The 16,600-nt window shown below is 43.0% G+C and overlaps 1 protein-coding gene across 1 annotated transcript in view; it reads right to left on the bottom strand.

The window, feature by feature from the left end:
- Positions 1-377: 377 nt before the first annotated feature.
- LOC126272146 (probable cytochrome P450 6a13) overlaps positions 378-16,600 on the bottom strand; it is a 153,392-nt gene continuing 137,169 nt past the window's right edge. The window contains exons 7-8 of the mRNA XM_049974763.1: positions 8,395-8,652; positions 378-1,869 (exon numbers count right to left, since the gene is read on the bottom strand). Of these exons, the coding sequence (XP_049830720.1) occupies positions 1,613-1,869; positions 8,395-8,652 (515 nt within the window). The 3' untranslated portion in view covers positions 378-1,612. The remainder of the gene's footprint in view (positions 1,870-8,394; positions 8,653-16,600) is intronic.

Below are 16,600 nucleotides of genomic sequence, written 5' to 3'. Positions count from 1 at the left end.
CGCGGTCTGCACGTCCAGCACGAACGCTGGTCCAACTGAGGCGCCAGGTGGAAATGGCATGGCAAGCCGTTCCACAGGACTACATCCAGCATCTCTACGATCGTCTCCATGGGAGAATAGCTCCCTGCATTGCTGCGAAATGTGGATATACACTGTACTAGTGCCGACATTGTGCATGCTCTGTTGCCTGTGTCTATGTGCCTGTGGTTCTGTCAGTGTGATCATGTGATGTATCTGACCCCAGGAATGTGTCAATAAAGTTTCCCTTTCCTGGGACTATGAACTCACGGTGTTCTTATTTCAATTTCCAGGAGTGTATTTATGATAGAATATTTTCTGGTAGAGCTACGTAATGAGAATAACAATTCTTACCATCGTTCTGCATTGCGATGAAAATATTTATTAACATATTTTAAATATTACTTTACATCATGCATTTGATATACACTTTTCAGTAAAACCATATTAATGATAACATGTGTCATTAAAAAGAAACTCAGTCGAAGTACACTTATCCTTAATATCAGATGTAATCATCCAACTCGTTTGTTATCGACATTATGTTCTTCTTGAGCTATTCACACTTAAACTGCCATATAGCATCTGGATAGTATTTTCCAGGCTAATAGAATTCATACTGTAGTTCTGGAGGCTCCTGTAAGGTTTTAAGCCCAGTCGAAGATAGGTGTTTAGCTTTCTGTCAAATTATAAACAGACTATGATTGGTAGATAAATGGTGGCTCAGAACGAGCCCCATCTTTTTCTTCTTTCCAACATTTATGTAATCCACAAAATCTTCTATTCTGGAAAATAAACAAGCACACTTTAGTAACCTGTTGACTGTAGCCAAGACTACCCGAAACACGGAAGAGCACTGACTGTGCATAAAGACATCTTGCAACGGATTAATTCGAGAAATGTTCCAGAAACATCAGGTGGGGTAATGATAACGGCGAATACGATAATTCCGTGTTCAGTTCTTGTCTATGGTCATCATTTTTCGAAAAAAGGAGTTATTTCTAACAATATATCTTAAAGAGCGTTACCATTAAAAAACAACAGCATACATGTATGAATCTAACATTTACACAAGCGTAAAAATCCAAATCAGTGACTATGAGGTTACACTGGTTAGGGCGGTACAGCCTGAAATAAGATTAGTGGACTCATGGCCAGTTTAACAAAAATGTCTCGGAGCATAAGCTACCATATGCACTTGAAGTAAGAAAGGCAAAATCTAAGACGGTTAATAGTCAGTTTGTAGAAACGTCCCAGTGCTTTAATCTAATCTCTAGGACTATGGAGACTCAAATGACGTGTGTACCCGTAAGACTGCGAGTTCGCAATGCTGGTAAGTAAATCTTGCTGGAGAGGAACTGCTTGCTTTGTAAGCGATATCCTGCTCATCAATAAAGCAGATTCAGTTTTATTACTGCCATATCTCGAAAGATCTGAATACCATCAGTACTCGTGATGAAGAGCTGACAGTCGAGGACCTAACATGTGATACACAACAGTCAGTGAGGCGGCTAATAGGTCCAGACACTGACAACCTGCGAGTCGGCTGGCTCTACAGCGCCGACCAGAAACCTCCATTGGCTCCATCGGGAGGCTACGTTAAGCTGGTGCCTGCAGCCTCGTCCGGACTGCTCGCAGGTCGCGAGGTGGCGCCAGCAGCCGCGTCGTGGTCGCCGCAGCAGCCGTCTCGGAGGGGCGAGAAGCGCAGCCAGATGCCGCCCTGCGGCACCAGCACGGGAGCCCACGGCTCGGCGGCGGGCTGCGCCGCTGTCCACGCGCAGGGCTGCACGTGGCAGCGCAGCACCACCTCCGACACCGCCGCCTTCATCAGCAGCAGGCCCAGGCGCTTACCTGCAAACAAGCAGCGCTGACATCCAACGTCTGCAGTCTCGTTAGAACAACCAGGTGACAGTTTCATTGAAGTACACTACTGGCCATTAAAACTGCTGCATCGAGAAGAAATGCAGATGATAAACGGATATTCATTGGACAAATATATTATATTAGAACTGACATGTGATTACATTTTCACGCAATTTGGGTGCATAGATCCTGAAAAATCAGTACCCAGAACAACCACCTCTGGTCGTAATAACGGCCTTGATACGCCTGGGCATTGAGTCAGAGCTTGGATGGCGTGTACAGGTACATCTACATCTACATCTACATTCATACTCCGCAAGCCATCCAACGGTGTGTGGCGGAGGGCACTTTACGTGCCACTGTCATTACCTCCCTTTTCTGTTCCAGTCGCGCATGGTTCGCGGGAAGAACGACTGTCTGAAAGCCTCCGTGCGCGCTCGAATCTCTCTAATTTTACATTCGTGATCTCCACGGGAGGAATAAGTAGGGGGAAGCAGTATATTCGATACCTCATCCAGAAACGCACCCACTCGAAACCTGGCGAGCAAGCTACACCGCAATGCACAGAGCCTCTCTTGCAGAGTCTGCCACTTGAGTTTGTTAAACATCTCCGTAACGCTATCACGGTTACCAAATAACCCTGTGACGAAACGCGCCGCTCGTCTTTGGATCTTCTCTATCTCCTCCGTCAACCCGATCTGGTACGGATTCCACATTGATTAGCAATACTCAAGTATAGGTAGAACGAGTGTTTTGTAAGCCACCTCCTTTCTTGATGGACTACATTTTCTAAGGACTCTCCCAATGAATCTCAACCTACTACCCGCCTTACCAACAATTAATTTTATATGATCATTCCATTTCAAATCGTTTCGCACGCATACTACCCGATATTTAACAGAAGTAACTGCTACCAGTGTTTGTTCCGCTATCATATAATCATACAATAAAGGATCCTTCTTTCTATGTATTCGCAATACATTACATTTGTCTATGTTAAGGGTCAGTTGCCACTCCCTACACCAAGTGCCTATCCGCTGCAGATCTTCCTGCATTTCGCTACAATTTTCTAATGCTGCAACTTAGCTGAATACTACAGCATTAGCCGCGAAAAGCCGCATGGAACTTCCGACACTATCTACTAGGTCATTTATACATATTGTGAAAAGCAATGGTTCCATCACACTCTCCTGTGGCACGCCAGAGGTTACTTTAACGTCTGTAGACGTCTCTCCATTGATAACAACATGCTGTGTTCTGTTTGCTAAAAACTCTTCAATCCAGCCACACAGCTGGTCTGATATTCCGTAGGCTCTTACTTTGTTTATCAGGCGACAGTACGGAACTGTATCGAACGCCTTCCGGAAGTCTAGGAAAATAGCATCTACCTGGGAGCCTGTATCTAATAATTTCTGGGTCTCATGAACAAATCAAGCGAGTTGGGTCTCACACGATCGCTGTTTCCAGAATCCATGTTGATTCCTACAGAGTAGATTCTGGGTTTCCAAAAACGACATGATACTCGAGCATAACCATGTTATAAAATTCTACAACAGATCGACGTCAGAGATATAGGTCTATAGTTCTGCGCATCTGCTCGACGACCCTTCATGAAGACTGGGACTACCTGTGCTCTTTTCCAATCATTTGGAACCTTCCGTTCCTCTAGAGACTTGCGGTACATGGCTGTTCTTTCACGGACTCTGTGTAGAATCGAATTGGTATTCCGTCAGGTCCAGTGGACTTTCCTCTGTTGAGTGATTTCAGTTGCTTTTCTATTCCTTGGACACTTATTTCGATGTCAGCCATTTTTTCGTTTGTGGCAGGATTTAGAGAAGGAACTGCAGTGCGGTCTTCCTCTGTGAAACAGCTTTTGAAAAAGGTGGAAAAGGCTGCCCATGCAGCTTCAACACAATACCACAGTTCATCGAGAGAAGTGACTGGCGTATTGTGACGAGCCAGTTGCTCGCCCACCATTGACCAGACGTTTTCAATCGGTGAGAGATATGGAGAATGTACTGGTCAGGGCAGCAGTCAAACATTTTCTGTATCCAGAAAGGCCTGTACAGGACCACCAACATGCGGTCGTGCATTATCCTGCTGAAATGTAGGGTTTCGCAGGGACCGAATGAAGGGTAGAGCCACGGGTCGTAACACATCTGAAATGTAACGTCCACTGTTCAAAGTGCCGTCAATGCGAACATGAGGTGACCGAGACGTGTAACCAATGGCACCCCATACCATCACGCCAGGTGATATGCCAGTATGCCCATGACGAATACACGCGTCCAATGTACGTTCACCGCGATGTCTCCAAACACGGATGCGACTATCATGATGCTGTAATCAGAACCTGGATTCATCCGAAAAAATGACGTTTTGCCATTCGAGCACCCAGGTTCGTCGTCGAGTACACCATCACAGGCGCTCCTGTCTGTGTTGCAGCGTCAAGGGTAACCATAGCCATGGTCTCCGAGATGATACTCCATGTTGCTGCAATTGGCGTTAAACTGTTCGTGCAGATGGTCGTTGTCTTGCAAACGTTCCCATCTGTTGACCCAGGGATCGAGATGTGGCTGCAGAATCCTTATAGCCATGCGGATAAGATGCCTGTCATCTCGACTGCTTGTGATAAGAGGCCGTTGGGATCCAGCAAGGCATTCCATATTACCCCTCTCTGTTAAGTCATTGGATCTCGACCAACGCGAGCAGCAATTTCGCGATACGATAAACCGCAATTGCGATAGGCTACAATCCGACCTTTATCAAAGTCAGAAACGTGATGGTATGCATTTCTCCTTCTTACACGAGGCATCACACCATCGTTTCCCCAGGCAACGCCGGTAAACTGCTATTCGTGTATGAGAAAACGGTTGGAAACTTTTCTCACTTCAACACGTTGTAGGTGTCGCCTCCGTTTCCAACCTTGTGTGAAAGCTCTGAAAAGCTAATCATTTGCATATCACAGCGTCTTCTTCCTGTCGGTTAAATTTCACGTCTCTAGCACGTCATGTTCGTGGCGTAGCAATTTTAATGGCCAGTAGTCTATATACACTGAAGAGCCAAAGATACTGGTACACCTTTGTAATATCGTGAAGGCCCCCGTCAGCACACAGAAGTGCCCCAGCCACAACGTTGCATGGACTCGACTAATGTCTGAAGTAGTGATAGAGGAAACTGACACCATGAAACCTGCAGGGTTGTCCATAAATCCGTAAGAGTATGATGTGGTGGAGATAGATCTCTTCTGAATAGCAAGTTCCAAGGCATCCCAGATATGTTCAATAATATTCATGTTCATTTCTCGGGAGTCTGGTGCTTAAATTCAGAAGAGTGATACTGGAGCCACTCTGTAGCATTTCAGGACGTGTGGGGTGTCGCATTGTCCTGCTGGAATTGCACAAGCCCGTGGGTTGTACAATGGACATGAATGGATGCAGGTGATCAGACAGGGTGCTCACGTACATGTCAGCTGTCAGAATCATATCTAGACGTATCACGGGTCCCATAACACTCCAACTGCAGACGTCCCACACCATTACAGGGCCCCCACCGGCTTGAACACCCCCTGCTATCATGCAGGGTACATGGATTCACGAGGTTGTGTCCATACCCGTACACGTCCATCCCCTCGATACAATTTGAAACGAGATTAGTCGGATCAGGCAACATGTTTCCAGTCACTGTCGGTATGGATGGGTGCAGACGAAGCGTAAAGGTTTGTGTCGTGCAGTCATCAAGGGCATACGAGTAGGCCTTCGCCTCCGAAAGCACATATTGATGATGTTTCGTTGAATGGTTCGCCTGCTGACATTTGTTGATGGCCCAGCATAGAAATTAGCAGCATTTGTGTCACGCTGAACGATTCTCTTCAGTCGTTGTTGATCCCATTCTTGGAGGATATCTTTCCGACCACAGCGATGTTGGAGATTTGATGTTTTTCAAGATTCCTGATCTTGACGGTACACTCGTGAAATGCCCCACGTATTTTGTGTCCCATCGCTCGTGTGCAGACTGTAACACCACGTTCACTCACTTAAATCTTCATAACCTGCCATTGTAGCCGATCTAACAACTCCACCAGACACTTTGTAAGAGTCTGTTTAGGTTTTTATGTTGGTAACGCCATGTAGCGCTCTATATGAAAATCACTGACTGTGCTGTGTGCAGTCTGTGGCTGGTTTGGATTGTTGGAATTTGCTATTGTAGGATTGGACAGTTGGCTGTTAACAGCGCGCAGCGTTGCGCAGTTGGAGGTGAGCCGCCAGCAGTGGTGGATGTGGGGAGAGAGATGGCGGAGTTTTGAGAGCGGATGATCTGGACCTGTGTCCATCATAGACAGTAAACTTGTAAGATTGGATGCCATGAACTGATATATATATTACGACTTTTGAACACTATTAAGGTAAATACATTGTTTGTTCTCTATCAAAATCTTTCATTTGCTGTCTATGCCTATCAGTAGTTAGTGCCTTCAGCAGTTTGAATCTTTTATTTAGCTGGCACTATTGGCGCTCGCTGTATTGCAGTAGTTCGAGTAACGAAGATTTTTGTGAGGTAAGTGATTCGTGAAAGGTATAGGTTAATGTTAGTCATGGCGATTCTTTGGTAGGGATTTTTGAAAATCAGATTGCACTGCGCTAAAAATATTGTGTGTCAGTTGAAGCACAGTCATTTATAATTTTTCTAATGGGACGTTTCAAATTGTTGTCTTATATAGGCGTTGCCATCCGCAGCGCCGTATTCTACCAGTTGGTATATCTCTGTATTTGAATACGCATGCTTATACCAGTATCTTTGGCGCTTCGGTGTATAAAAGGCAATGTCCTGACTGACTAGAATTATCAAATGTGGCAAGAAGGAAGGGTTCACTGTACAAGCAAAGGAAAAAACCCGAATAGGACTTTCTTTCTATTTCTTATCTGACCCTCTGTTCTTCCGTCTGTTAAGACCTATTTTTTTCCCAGGAATTACGAAACATAAGTTGAAATTTATGTCACATACTATGGTCTGTGGTTCCTTGACGGTGCAAAAAATATTGAGTGTTCTTAGTAAACAGAATCAAAGTAAATGGCCATTTAGCTCACATATTTTGACACTCCTAAAGTAACTCATCAAAATCTATAGGTTACTTCCCGTTTACGTAGAATATGAAATTTGACAAGACGCAAGGTTTCACCGCACAAGTAAAGGAAAATATTCGCAAACTGTTAATTTGTAATTAAATGTCACGAAAAAGATAATTCTTTTGTCATTTGTTTTCTGACATCAAACTTGAAACTAAAACAGTTAGCAGCTCTGCATTCAGACTGACTGGATTCCAATGGTAAAAATCAAACATCAGGCAAGGAACGACTTTATTGCTCATATGACGACTTTCAGAATTTATCCATCTTGAGATAACTATTGCAACTGTCAGCCTGAATGGAGAACTACTGACCATTATATGAGAGGTGTCCAGAAACTAAGTTCCGATCGGTCGTGAAATGGAAACGACTATGAAAACCCGATGAAGTTTTGCGCCGATGTCTGTAGTATACCTGTCGGTCGCATCACTTTTTTCAGTTCTGAGCGCATGGTGAGCACATAAAGATGCGTAGAGAATTTCGTCTCCCACCAAGTATGAGGTCCTGGTGAGATATTTCGCCTGATGTTATGCAGTCCACATTACAAAAATGGCTCTGAGCACTATGGGACTTAACTTCTGAGGTCATCAGTCCCCTAGAACTTAGAACTAGTTAAACCTAACTAACCTAAGGACATCACACACATCCATGCCCGAGGCAGGATTCGAACCAGCGATCGTAGCGGTCGCGCGGTTCCAGACTGCAGCGCCAAGAACCGTTCGGCCACACCGGCCGGCTCAGCCCACATTACGGAACTGTCATACGGTTCCTACTTCGTGACAATTCTCGGTCGCAATCTGCAAAAGCAATGAAAATGCTCCTTCAGTTTGATCACCCGCACTACAGCCCGTAATTAGCTCCCTCTGTGTTTCATCTCTGCACACATTAAGTACTGGGTATGAAGACAACATTTTCGGACAGACAACGAGCTGTAGATGAGCGGAGAGAATTGGCGGGAAGCATGGCGGCTGCCTTCTATGACGAGGGTCTTGGAAAGTTGGTGCAACACTACGAAAAATGTATAAGTGCAACTGGTGACTATGTAGAGCAGTGGCTGAAAGGTGTAGCTAACTGTTGTAGGTAAAATATTTCTGATTATCGCGATCAATCGGAACTTACTTTATGGACTGCCCTCGTAAAATGGTCGCCGGTCTCCTGTGTGACCTTATGTCACATTTATATTGCTGGAATTAACAAGATTCCTGAAAATCTTGGAATTCATGGGAGCAGTACGCAGCCAGTGTCATTGTCGATAACAGGCAAATATGATCGAGATTCTCAATTCCCAGAGTGTACGAACTGCAGAACCCTCAGGGCGAGAGCGCTGCTCCCACCTGGCCAACTTTTTTTGCAAAAAGTCACCTCGGAAGGGGGAGGACAGACGTACCGATGCAGGTCCGCGGTCCTCCGCCGAAGGGCAGGTAGGCGCAGGGGTGCCTGCGCTGCGCCTCCTCGGGGCTGAACCGCTCGGGCAGGAAGAGGTGCGGCTGCGGGAAGAGGCTGGGGTCGCGGTGCAGCGCCGACAGCGGCACCACGACGGCCGTGCCCGGCTCCAGGAGGAGGCCCAGCTGCGCCGACGCCTCTGCCGCCTCCTGCCCCACCTCGCGGTTCAGCATCGCCAGCGGCGGGTGCTTGCGCAGCGTCTCTGCGGCACACACCACACTGCCCGCTACAGACTCACGTCGCGCGGCACTGCTGCGAGCAATCCGGAAATGTGACACTTAACCATAGTCGTGTTATATTGTAGTGCTGCAGCTGCGAGAAGCCTGTGTAAATATCTTTTATCTGCAGGGGAACGGCTACAATTAGAAATTAAAATTCCAGACTTAATTACATTTTCCTCGAGACATTTGAGTCCCAACTTTATCTACAATAATGACGGAAATGGAATTTTTTATTCATTCACACTACCTGCCTAGTAAGCAAGGAGACCTGGGTTCAAGTCCCGGCTATACCACAAATTTTAATTTATTTCTTCAAAAAAATGGTTCAAATGGCTCTGAGCACTATGGGACTCAACTGCTGTGGTCATTAGTCCCCTAGAACTTAGAACTACTTAAACCTAACTAACCTAAGGACATCACACACATCCATGCCCGAGGCAGGATTCGAACCTGCGACCGTAGCAGTCGCACGCTTCCGGACTGCGCGCCTAGAACCGCGAGACCACCGCGGCCGGCTTATTTCTTCAACTTCTATTACTATCGTACATAAAATTGTAGAGCCACCACAATTTGCAAGTGAATTTGTCTTTATTTTACACATTTCTGTTAACCAATGTGAGCATTTTCAGGACGGTGGAAATGTAATGTGTTACACCACCACATTATAAGATAAATTAACGAAGTGAACTTAAAACATAACTTACATTACATGGCGGAGGACCACTCACACAAATATCGGGCAGTGTATAGCACTGCCGGTGTACATAAAATGGAATAAGTTGGTTGTCTACAGTTAATCTAAACTGTCTGGTCAAGTGCATTCTAAGATGAAACAGCAAGACATATGATTTCTTGCTGAGTGACTCGTGACTCAAGCTCTTGACAATATCCGCTTTCGTTGAAACTGCCTCATGAAGTCTTATGAGCAGCTATCTAACACAAGAAACTCACATCACTAAACTTATATCACTACACTAAGGCAATATTCATTGCTTTTTTGGTCGATCACACATACGAATCTAAATGACATACCTGAACATTAAAATAATTTTGAAGGTACATAGTAAAATTACAAATTGACATAATAACTGCTACTTTTCTAGGTGTTAACACACATGACATGCATATAATAGGTTAATAATAGCATTAAAATGAGCTATATTAATGTGGATTAAACATACCAGTCACACGTAGCGGCATGAGTGCTCTTACAACTTACAACTATGACATTAAACTATACAGAGGCTAGGATGTTTACAGCACACACACACACACACACACACACACACATATATATATATATATATATATATATATATATATATATATATATATATATATATATATATTCCTGGAAATGGAAAAAAGAACACATTGACACCGGTGTATCAGACCCACCATACTTGATCCGGACACTGCCTGAGGGCTGTACAAGCAATGATCACACGCACGGCACAGCGGACACACCAGGAACCGCGGTGTTGGCCGTCGAATGGCGCTACCTGCGCAGCATTTGTGCACCGCCGCCGTCAGTGTCAGCCAGTTTGCCGTGGCATACGGAGCTCCATCGCAGTCTTTAACACTGGTAGCATGTCGCGACAGCGTGGACGTGAACCGTATGTGCAGTTGACGGACTTTGAGCGAGGGCGTATAGTGGGCATGCGGGAGGCCGGGTGGACGTACCGCCGAATTGCTCAACACGTGGGGCGTGAGGTCTCCACAGTACATCGATGTTGTCGCCAGTGGTCGGCGGAAGGTGCACGTGCCCGTCGACCTGGGACCGGACCGCAGCGACGCACGGATGCACGCCAAGACCGTAGGATCCTACGCAGTGCCGTAGGGGACCGCACCGCCACTTCCCAGCAAATTAGGGACACTGTTGCTCCTGGGGTATCGGCGAGGACCATTCGCAACCGTCTCCATGAAGCTGGGCTACGGTCCCGCACACCGTTAGGCCGTCTTCCGCTCACGCCCCAACATCGTGCAGCCCGCCTCCAGTGGTGTCGCGACAGGAGTGAATGGAGGGACGAATGGAGACGTGTCGTCTTCAGCCATGAGAGTCGCTTCTCCCTTGGTGCCAATGATGGTCGTATGCGTGTTTGGCACCGTGCACGTGAGCGCCACAATCAGGACTGCATACGACCGAGGCACACAGGGCCAACACCATCATGGTGTGGGGAGCGATCTCCTACACTGGCGTACACCTCTGGTGATCGTCGAGGGGACACTGAATAGTGCACGGTACATCCAAACCGTCATCGAACCCATCGTTCTACCATTCCTAGACCGACAAGGGAACTTGCTGCTCCAACAGGACAATGCACGTCCGCATGTATCCTGTGCCACCCAACGTGCTCTAGAAGGTGTAAGTCAACTACCCTGGCCAGCAAGATCTCCGGATCTGTCCCCCATTGAGCATGTTTGGGACTGGATGAAGCGTCGTCTCACGCGGTCTGCACGTCCAGCACGAACGCTGGTCCAACTGAGGCGCCAGGTGGAAATGGCATGGCAAGCCGTTCCACAGGACTACATCGAGCATCTCTACGATCGTCTCCATGGGAGAATGGCAGCCTGAATTGCTGCGAAAGGTGAATATACACTGTAGTAGTGCCGACATTGTGCATGCTCTGTTGCCTGTGTCTATGTGCCTGTGGTTCTGTCAGTGTGATCATGTGATGTATCTGACCCCAGGAATGTGTCAATAAAGTTTCCCCTTCCTGGGACAATGAATTCACGGTGTTATTATTTCAATTTCCAGGAGTGTATATATATGTGTGTGTATGGAATGTATTCCTATTTGCTTATATCCATGAAGGTAATAATTTGAAATTTTGTGCAACTTCCGTATTTATAGCAGATCGTAAACAGGAAGACCATTCATGTTGGTTCTGCTAACGTCGTAAAGATGGGCATGAACAGGTTTCTAAGATTCATAACGGATTGCAAATAGCACGTAATGTTAGTTGCCATATTGTTAGTCGAATCTGTTAATTTTATCTTAATGCATAGTGGTGTAACACTTTCTATTTCCACAGTTCTGAAGATTCTAGTGTTTGTCGAGTGAAACACGCAAAATAGAGAAAAAGTTACATTTTACTTGAGGCAGCTCTTCAGTTTTACGCTTGTTCTTGCCTTTTTTAAATATAATGTTCACTATTTTTGAACTTTCACACATTTTAGTAAAATTTCCAGGCATATGTAGATGTACCATCAGTTTTAGTTTTGTGTTGAGTTGCTGTTAATTTGGTGCATTCGTGTATGTTCCACTGTTACTCTTTAGAAATTCTGCTGTGCCTTTTTGTGTTAACAAACGTTTGTATTAATATTCCGGCTATTTCAAGAATTATAATTACGTGGCCTCTAACCAAATAACACACTACCTGGCGACTACAATTCAAAAAATCTTAAAGATGAGCCAGATTTTCGTGAAGAAAAGTAAGAATCAGCCAAAGGAGTTACAATAGTAAAAATATTTATTGGGATCCCTTGATTTAGGTTTCGACCTCTTTAAAAACTTCATGTTCAGAAGTATCAATAACTGACACCTAAAACGGTTGACAATATATATATGTTAAAAATATAGGTATAAAGTAGGAGTGACAAAAAATCACCGACTTACAAAGAATATTTACAATTACTTTATATTATGTTATGGAGTTACGATAAAAATGTTGTCATAAGGCACAAACGAAGATAAAATTCAGATCTGTAATAATAGCATCACAACATACCGTGCTGACTGCCATTAGAAAGTGTTTCACCACTGCATCTAGTGAACTGACGCCACACCAACGTCTCTTGACCTGAGTTGAGAAAAATTTATAACACGAGAAGGCAGTATATGCATGTGCAGGATAAGTGCGCAACAATAAGGGAAAGAACAGCAATGAACTCAATAGAAAACGACTACAGTATTAAAACACTGACATAAAAAAGGGGGTACTTAGTGTCAATATGATAGTATGAAAAGCCAACCGTACAGCGTTTTACTTGGTCATCGCCCAAAAACTTTTTAGGAACTAAGAACATTAGTCAAATATAAAATACTTAAAATACGTCATTTATAAGTGATAAAAGGGAGGGGGGTAAGTGGAAGGATGGAAAAAGGGGTAAAGGGAGGATCCAATTAGATACATACAGCGAAATCGTGACCATAATTTCGTAGGAAAATTTCCCAGAACGTATATCAAAGTTAGTATTTTTTATACGTATTTATATATCTTCTTTACTGTTGTAACTGATTTGGCTCTTTCTCATCTTTCCTCGAGGTCACTGTATTCTACAGCTGCTGCCTCCAGCCACGTTCAAGATTTTAACGAACCGTATTGGCACCGGCAGAATTCACGGAGCTTATATCGAGGTGTTGACGCTCCAACAGCGTCAGTTTATGGAACAACATCAGGATGCATCAGAAGAATAAAGGAATTTATTAAACTAACGGCAAAACAGTGTTGCGTCACTGTACCAAAAAATCAACATTTGACATGTTCGAAAGAACAAAGAAATTATGGGACGGATACCTATACGCCTAGATCAACATTTCGGGGCAACCTTGCTAGCAAATGACGATCAGAAACGCGTGTGTTTTGTCATGGGTCGGCACTGACACGATTGGCATGCTGACGAAGCTCTTTGAGCAAAAGGACGCAGCGCGCAGTGGCCGCGCGGTTAGGGGCGCCATGCCACTGATTGCGCGGCCCCTCCCGCCGGAGGTTCGAGTCCTCCCTCGGGCATTGGTGTGTGTGTGTGTGTGTGTGTGTGTGTGTGTGTGTGTGTGTGTGTGTTGTTCTTAGCATAAGTTACTTTCAGTTCGTTTAAGTAGTGTGTAAGTCTACGGACTGATGACCTCAGCAGTTTGGTCCCTTTGGAATTCACACACATTTGAACATTTGAGCAAAATAACACCAGTAACAAAAAATATTCCTAGCTAGTTATAAACTATCGGTCCATTTCAAAGCAGAAATGCATGTGCTGGGAGCCACATGCAAGTTTCTCAGCACAAAAAAAGAAACCTGGGCAGATATATTCAGAATGCGTAGCTGATTGCTGTGGCGCTGTAAGGGATTGCAATTTTATTTGCGAATATGATAGCTAATAGATTGTTGTCATATTATTAATACGTTAACACGAAAACTGAGATACCGTCATTATATTAATACGTGAACACGAAATTGAAGTTACGACTTTTGATATTAATTGTATAAGAAGGCCAATGAAATTTACGTAATTTGAAAGGTACTTTGCCATAGATATGCACAAAGAAAAACAAATCATATACGTACATAGCCATTAAGAGAGGTAAAAGAAAGTAGAAGCTTTCATATTCGTAACTCTGATTATACCTTCTCTATCACGCCTTAAAATCTCCAGTACGTGAACATCGAAAATTGAAGTGCAAAAAACTCCTGCCCTTCATACCGCTCAGATTCTATGGGAGAAATGACACACGAAAGTAACAACGTGTCGTGAAAATACATTTGATGAAGACTGAAGGTAATATCATATACTTTTGAGAGTTCCAATCGCAGTTTTATGAATAGGCAGCGCAGATTTTGTAATACAAAACATTAAGCATCAGAGGTGATACAATGGCATTCGCATTGTATTGTCATAAGGGAAAAGTTAATTTGTCGGCATTATTTAAAAATTTATTTTCAATGCACTTCAAATGATCGAAGAATTCAAGAGAAATCGAAGAATTATTTCAGTAATATTAGTAGCAACAATGCACCATTTGCTATGGTCAGTTCTGAGTCCAAATCTTCAGGCTCAGTTTCTCGAGGAATCTATTACGTTAAGGTATACGACATTTTTTATCACAGATCAGGACACCACCATGTCATGCGCAATTATCTTTTTATGACATCGACACTATTGTCCTCTACAGACTGAATGAACAATGAAGTCACCCAAGCAATAATGATAATGTAATGTATGAAACTGCTGTTAAATTAGAACATGCGAATCCTTTGTGTTTTATTTCACTGCAATAAAAGGTTATTGTGTAAGAACAGAAAATGAAAATAGGGAAATTCGTATGGTTATTATGGTTGACAAGAATTTAGACCTCCAGCATTACAGTTCAAACTGATGTGGTCACTGTTTTTACCACAGTTGATGGTGAGCCACCATTCAAAAGAAAAATGGTGTTTTTTTAGAACCACGCGTACAGTCAAAAATATCTCGGTTTTAGATTCCTCACTGCACCCATTACTATATCAATTGTTATTTCCTAACAGCTACACTGGGTGGCATGCTGATTTGTTCCATAATATATCAAACTAATCCACTGTGAGGCAGCCTATAGACAAAGTTACTATGTTGCAGTATGCTTGTTGTCACATTTCAATAAGAGATAATTTCAACCTTTTACATTATTCACAAAAATCACTTTTGCAATGGATTGTTGGTATGTATGTATGTATGTATGTATGTACTGAAGGTACAAGACTGTTTTACATGGCAAAATCATTCTGTTCTAAAGTCAGAAATTGATAATCACTTATGTGATAATTTACAGCTAAACTCGAATTATGCTGTAACAATTTCGAAGTTCTCCAAGAAATACGTATCAGAATTATTTGGTTGCAATCTCCCTTGTTCAATATTTTAGGAAATCTTCATTATTTGCAGTCTGAATAGGCTGGAAATTATCAACAATATTGCTCCACATGAATCCGCTAATTTCTGTGCAGAAATTATTGTTGAAATATTCAAGGCTAAACTAAAAGAATTAATTGATGCTGTAGTAAAAAAATATATTTCTGGTAAAGTTCAGGCAATCATTTAAAGAACTCAGTTTTAATAAAGAGGATTGTTTATGCCAATATTTTAATCATGTTATGTAAAATGATTAAATAGTTGACATTTCTGATATTGATAAAGGCATATGTGCAGAAATGCCAGATATCTGAACACACCATAAATTACACAAATATGCTGTGAAATATATGATGCATAGTCAATGTTATGCACTTAATCAAAACTCAGTTTTTATGAGAGATGATACATGTACAAAACAATTTCCTAAAGATTTCTGTGAAATCAGTTAATGGAAATCCATTGTGCAGATGGTGTGATAATCGTGTTAGCGTTAATGTTTGAAGACAATCACATGACAAGCATTACAGTGAGCAGAAAATCCATATTTACTTGTTAAATTTTAATTGTCATGTGAATGCTGAGGTTTGCGCTACAGTTAAAAGTATTAAATACATTTATGAATGCATATATAAAGGATATGATAGGACAACTATAGAGGCAGGAAGTGAAAGAACAAATGGGAATGAAGTGTTCAGATTTCCAAATTTGGTATTGGCAATTTAAATGAATTCTGCATCTTTCCATCTTGAATTAGAAGAGTTGAATCTATGATACTGAAGGCTGTTGGAATGTGACGAAGTTTCAGCAAATATTTGCAGCTAGTGTGAACGTTTTATCACAATCTGCTTGAGCAGTTAAGCAAAACACATTTTAGCCAGTGTCATGGTACTGAACTTTATTCATGGCAGAGAACTTTGTTCATGAAGTTCAGTACCATGACACTGCTAAAATGTATTTTGCTTTACTGCCCATTTAGGTTGCGGTATAACATTCACACAAACTGCAAATATTAATAAACTAAATTTGCTGAATCTTCGTTGCGTTGCAACAGCCTTTATTGGCGTAGCTGCAACTCTTCTAATTCGAGGTAGAAACCAGCTGAATTCATGTAGATTCCTATTCCAATTTTGGAAAATTCAGTGCCTGATATAACATCACACAGTAACTAAGATCACGGCGTTAATTCATGTTCACTGATTCATCTTGATGTAGTTTCCATGTGTCCTCTTTAAGTGAAACATGAATAACATGGTCAGTTATAGTAGGCTGTTCACATTAGCTCTTTCATAAAGTTCATGAATTGGATCTAAACTATCTGCTTCAGGA

The sequence above is a fragment of the Schistocerca gregaria genome, chromosome 5 (assembly GCF_023897955.1).
Source record: "Schistocerca gregaria isolate iqSchGreg1 chromosome 5, iqSchGreg1.2, whole genome shotgun sequence".
In the NCBI taxonomy this organism is placed as follows: Eukaryota; Metazoa; Arthropoda; class Insecta; order Orthoptera; family Acrididae; genus Schistocerca; species Schistocerca gregaria.
This window is presented reverse-complemented; position numbering and strand designations above follow the sequence as displayed.